At 58.3% G+C, this 6,000-nt stretch overlaps 1 protein-coding gene across 10 annotated transcripts in view; it reads right to left on the bottom strand.

Moving 5' to 3' along the window:
• Positions 1-924: 924 nt before the first annotated feature.
• Positions 925-6,000, bottom strand: part of MAP2K5 (mitogen-activated protein kinase kinase 5) — a 260,220-nt gene continuing 255,144 nt past the window's right edge. For 6 of the 10 annotated variants that reach the window (XM_059180913.1, XM_059180915.1, XM_059180911.1 and 3 more), the window contains one exon: positions 925-1,377. Coding sequence is in view for 6 of the 10 variants with exons in the window: in XM_059180909.1 (XP_059036892.1) it covers positions 1,273-1,377 (105 nt within the window). In the remaining 4 variants the exon portion in view is untranslated. Of the gene's footprint in view, positions 1,378-5,061; positions 5,200-6,000 lie in introns of those variants that run through there. The other 4 variants (XM_059180906.1, XM_059180907.1, XM_059180905.1 and 1 more) reach the window with 2 other exon arrangements.

Here is a 6,000-nt window from a genome sequence, read left to right as displayed (position 1 = left end):
GGGATCAGAAATCAAGGCAGAATGCTCACACAGGCCATTGTGGGGTCTTCGGCTTGTTGCTAGAGGTTCTGAGCAGGAGAGGACCATGACCCACTGGGTTTTAGCTGGCTCCCTCTAGCGGCCGTGTAAGAAGACAGGCGTGTGGAATCAACATGAAGGTAAAGACAACAGGTCTTCAAGGTGGGCTAGATGTGGGTGTGACGGAGAAAGGAGTCAAGGCCCAGTGCTGGTACGTTAGCTTGGGGGCCAGGAGGATCTCCATCTCCACCACTTGCTGAGATGGGAGAGCGGTGGTGTCAGGAGTTTGCTTTTGGATAAGTGGAGATGGCCCTTAGACCTGCAAGAGCAAACCCAAGCCTCTGTAAGCCCAGTTCCTCACCTGTAAAATGCGCGTGACCACACTTACCTGGCAGGATGACCGGAGGGTGGCTGTGAATGGCCCGGGTTAAGTGAGGTTTGCAGGGTGTGGGGCCAAAGGCAGTGACCCTTGCTGTGGAGGAGCTGGAGGTGTGGTGTGGGAGCAGGAGCCGGGAGAAGGACCTCAGAACTGCTCGGCGCCTTTTTCCAACTCCTCGCCCACTGCCCCACGGCAGGTCACGGGGTCAGAGTGGCTGTGGGGACAAATGCTGGTCCAGCGAGGAGCATACAACAGGCGTCCTGAGGCCCCAGATCTGCTGCCGGCTCAGCTACTCCGTGCCTCCGGACTTGGTTCAGGGACCTGCGTGCTTCAGTCTTCCGTCAGGCAGGCTGGGCTGGGGGCCTCATCATAGACCATCTGGAAGCACCGGGGAGCTTGCAGGTGCCTGGGGGAGGGGCAGCTCGACTCCGCCATCCATCCTTGCTGAGGAGGAGGCCCCGCCCCAACCCCACCCCTGGAGGGGTAAGGCACTCTTCACACAGCACAACCCTCACAGGGACAGACAGTAAAGAAGCAATAATACTTTTATTCCCGTCAGTGATGCTGACGGGGCCTGACCCTTTACAAAGAAAATGTTAGGAAAAAAAGAGGGGCAGGGGCCCGAAGTCTCCGTTCTTGATACCCCCACCCCTCTGCCCACCCCCCATCAGTGCCTCCAGACCAGAGCAGGCAAGGGCTGGCCACTCTGGAGGGCTCCCTGGGCTAGGCCATCTGCCAGCAGAGTCAGAGTTGAGAGTAGGGAAGCCGGGCCCAGCAGAGCTCTTCCAGGGCAGACGGCGAACAGAAAGGGGGGCACGATGGGTGGGTTGTCCCCTTGGTGACCAGTCCTGGGCTGTCTGTGCCCCTCTGCGGCATCACGGGGGCCCCTGCTGGTTCCGCCTCTCCTCCAGCGCCCTGCACACCCACATGGACACCACGGTGGCGTTTCCGTCATTGAACTGCATGATGAACGGGTGGCCCTGTTGCAGGGTGGAGAGGAAGAGAGACTGTGACACAGATTCCCCAGACTCTGCACTTCATTACGCTTGCCAAGGCCTCTTCTCGGCCTGGACCTCCTTTCTTCTCCCCCACTAGCCCAACAAGAGAAGAAGGACACCATCGACCCATTTCACAGCTAGCTTGACTGAGGCCAGTGGAGGGGCAGCACTCACTGCATAGCTCAGATTCTGCCCGGTGTTCCACCACCACCTCCTGAGAGTCCCACCGGCCTGAAAGTTGCCTGTGGGGGAAGGCCTGTCCTGTCTCCACACTGCCAGGCTCCTCCGCACCCCGCACCACTCCAACCGCAGACTGGTGAATGCCTGGCCCCTGGGTTGCCAGCACCCCAGTCCAAGGGCTGCCCACAGATCAGAGAATCATCTCCTCCACAGCTACATCTCTCCCTTCCGGTGTTCTTCTATGTCTATGTCTTGGCAACAGGCCTATGTCTACACTCTCTGACAAAGTCCCACGTCCAAGTGGAGGGAAGGCAAACGTACAGGGGCAGGAGGGATACGCTGGTGGGTGCAGATCCCCTCTGGTTCCTGGTGACCAGGTGAGGGCTGGACTTCAGAGGGGCCAGGACTGTCTCCTTGTGGCCCATGTCGGGCTCTAAATTACTTAGTCCATAAGACAGGTCCAGTTCTATTTAGCCAGTCCCCTCCCCTGCGGTCCTGAGGAATCAAGATTCACATTCACAAATCTTAGGGCTTCCTGGGAGTTCTCAGGGAAGGTAAAAAAAAAAAAAAAAAAAGCAGAGGCAGTCAGTCACCCTGACCACAGACCAAAGGTGAAAGGGAAACTGAAAAGCATTATCTACCTCCCTCCTTACCAAGCAGCTTCTCTGCTAAGAAACACACACCTGGAAGCTTCTTCCTTTACCAAAAATGTAGCCAGAGAGAGATTCAGAGAGCCGCAGTGGGCTAGTGTGGGGGGTGTGGGAAGGTTCCCGCTTCCCTCCCTTCCCTCCCCCCACCCCCACCTCTTCTCCTGCCCCTGCAGTCTTCCAGCTCCAGCTTGCCTGAACCCTCAGCTTTCTTTTTTTAAAGATCTATTTTTTTTTTTTTTATTTGAGAGAGAAGAGAGAGCGCTTGCAAAGAGGGAGAAGAATCTTCTAGCAGACCCCCTGCTGAGTGCAGACACAGGGCTTGATCCCACGGCCCAAGAGATCAGGACCTGAGCCAAAGCCGAAAGTCGAAAGTCAGATGCTCAGTGTATTGAGGCCACCAGCACCAGTGCACCTCAGCTTTTCGAGCCCTTATTGGGCTCCTTCTCTCTTGCCCACTGGTGTGAGCTGGGCTCCCAGAACTGCTTTCCCCATATGCCCAGTCTTGACCAGCAGCTCTGGGGAATAGCCAGCCACAGGCCACCTGCTTGCAGCTCCAAGCTGCCTCAAAATGAGTTCATCACATGGCAGGGGGGATGCAGGCCCGGGGCTCATATGCCCTGGGTGCCCAGATCCCAGGGTCTGTAGGAGCGGCCTAAGACCAGGCCAGGGGAGGCAATGAGGCTGCTTGGTCAGACCTGATGTGTCTCTGGGGACAGGAAGGAAAGCCATCAAGGCTTCTTTACCCTGGACCCCTGCTGCGTCCTCTCACCTAGCTTTCTCAGTTCGGGTAAGGAAAGTCATTTTCTGAAGCACCCGACATGGTCTAGCTCAAAGCCGTAAAGAACACTGGACAGGGGCAGGGAGCTTGGCTTAGGGGGTGCCAAGGGCACTCAGCCCTGTGCAGCGACTCACCGAGGCCATGGTGGAGCTAGACCTGGAGCCCACCTGGGCACTTGCTGGGATCTGCTCATCGCATTCTACGGGGGCTCCCAACACACGTGCAGGACTACTGCGGGTGGGCAGGTGCCCCTCACAGACTACCACTGGGTAAGGGGACTTGGAAGCCAGGTGGGGTTGATGTCCTACAGGCAGCTGGGCTGGGGCTGGAGCAGGAGAGTCCCAGGTGGGCTCCTATGTTGACTCCCACATGCAGTTCTCCCCTGTATACATGCCTACCCTACACCTGCCTTCCTAATCGCTACCTAACTAGAGGGAAGTCTTCCTCAAGTCTGAGTGCGCACACTGCCTTTCCAGGAGGCTCAGGAGAGGTGACCTTGCGCCCTTGTGAAGAACAAAGGGAGAAGCTGTGCTCAGAAGCTGATGGGCCCCTCCCCCCAAGCCTGGGGTAGCACAGTGTCACTTTCCCAGAATGCCCGGTGACTTTGGGGCCCATATGCTGCATCTCTGTTATCATCTGTTCGGGAACAAGCAGAGCGGAACTGCAGGAGGGGAGAGTGGAGGCATTCCTCCAGTTAGGGGAAGGCTGATGGCTGCACGGCAGGGAGGGCACTGTGCCCAAGTGCCCTGGGAGGCGCGAGGAGGAGAGGGCCGCCATCCACTGCTCTGGCGGAGATTCTGCCCCTTTCCTGCCCTCCTTGGCTGGGAGGTTCTCCTGTCCTGTGCGTCCCTGATGCTGTACACCCGCCTGAAGGGAAGGACCTGGACAGGTGGTCTTGTCCCCAGCTACTGTTGACTGGCTCTGGAGAGAGGGGTGGGGGAATCACAGAGGGACGCAGAGAGGGGACAGAGACAGACAGATATGGGAGGGAGACCCCAGCCTCTCTAGGGAGCAGGCCTGTGAGCTGTGAACGTGGGAGCTGGTGGTGGTGGGGCACAGTGAGGAAGCCAGCAAAGGAGGGAGAGCACAGAAAGCAGCAGAGCAGCAGTGGGCCCCGGGGCCATGATCTCCGGGCTGGGCAGCAGCTCCGCCTGCAGGGCCCATGAGCACCTCACAGTCCGGGTGACAGGCACCAAGTCAGAGGCAGGCACTAGAATCTCCACTTTACACACGAGGAAACGCAGACCGCTGGCTCATGGCTGACCTGCCTGGGTTCCCAGGGCTGGGCCTGGATCACAGTGTCTGAAACCCAAGACCACACTGCCCAGGGCTCTCCCAGGCTGACCGGGAGCGAACATAAGTGGCAAAATCAATAACCAGATCACAATTCCCCTCACCTTTATTTCTGCCCCCAAATTCTGACCCTCCTGTACAGAGGTGACACCGAGGCTGCCAGCCTACACTGCCCCAGGTCCTGACCTCAGTCGGCGCCATGCCCTGGACACACTGGGAGAATGCCTGCCTGTCATGGTGGCAGGTGACTCTCCCTCGAAGCTCCCTAGCCCCGTCGGCCTGTGTAGGAAGCAGGGCACGCATACCTTCATCCCATTTTACAGAAGAGAATGTTGAGGCCCAACAGAGGGAAGCGACTGGTTAATAGTGCTGGGGCTGAACTCAATTAAGTCTCCTGGTGCATTCTCAGGGCCGGACTGTTGTCCGCTGTGACCATGGCGGGTGTGTTCCCTGCTTCTTTTCTAGGATACAGCGACACTCCTGACACGTACAATGCAGGAACTCCTCACAAGTGTAATAAGCAAACAAAACCTGATGGATGATTCTAGAGAAAGCAGGAGAATCCCTCAGCCGCTCTGAGGTGCCTGGGTTCCCAGGAGGCTCCGGACAGGCCTAGGCAGATGCAGGACGGCCAGATGCCAGAGATGGACGGAAATAACACCCTACAGAACGCTAGTGTTAAGTCCAGTGCCATGGAGGGGTGCTGTGTGCCGGGCACCTGCCAAGGGCTTTGTCCTCATTTTCCCACGGAATCCCCACACTCACTCTGCAGGCACGCACAGCCATGCGTGTCCACCTTCTAGATGAGGAAACAGATACTCGGGGCCCTGTCCAGGGTCGTCGGAGCAAGGGGCCGGGCTGGACACCAATGCGAGGCTTCTGACTCCAAATGCTCTCCCACACCTGCAACCAGAGAGCTGGCTTCGCAGGCCTCTTTTGGGGTCTCCATGAGGCCCTGGAGAGCTCATGCCTCCTGCAGCACTTGGGGGAAGTGCCCATCCTGTCCCAGGGAGAGGAATCCAGACATGGGCAAACCCTCGTAGCCCCAATCACACTGCAGGGAACTGGGCGGGGGGTTGTGTGTGTGTGCCTTGCTCCCCCTGCAGCGACACCCACAAGCAGCTTGTCAGGAGCATCTCAACACCCACCCCCCACCCCCCGTGGCTGTCCCAGGTAGGGGCGTCTCTGCCCTCCAGCCAGAAAGCATGTCAGCAGCCACTCTGCCGAGGCTGGCGGGCTTGGGGCGTGCGCTGCGCTGGGGCTGCTGCTGATCTCGCTGGCCCCATCACCAGGCAGTGGGAGCCACTCTCATTTCCTGCATTCTCTCCGGGCCAGCTGCAACAATTAAACTGGCGAGGGTTGAAGTATTATGGTCCACAGACTTCGCCACAGAAGGTGGAGACATAATGAAGGGAAGAGGTTGGGACCGCAAGAGATAGGAGGGCTCCAAAAGTGGGATGCAGGGGAGCGCACGTGGGACAAGTCCACGGCCACGGAAGATGGCCGCCGTCACCTGGTGTGGCCATGGCCACATGGGGCTGAGCAGCGGACCGTGCTGGCACAGGGAAGGGCCCTGGTGGAAACTAAGAACTCATGGGTGGGGGAAGTGTAGTTCTCCCTCTCCTTTATCTGGGCAAAGTGACCGGGGGTTCGCTAGAGCGGGTCTCTCTGCCTCTGTAGTATTGTCCCTAATTTTTTCCCATC

This window comes from Mustela lutreola, chromosome 7, assembly GCF_030435805.1.
Source record: "Mustela lutreola isolate mMusLut2 chromosome 7, mMusLut2.pri, whole genome shotgun sequence".
NCBI lineage: Eukaryota > Metazoa > Chordata > Mammalia > Carnivora > Mustelidae > Mustela > Mustela lutreola.
This window is presented reverse-complemented; position numbering and strand designations above follow the sequence as displayed.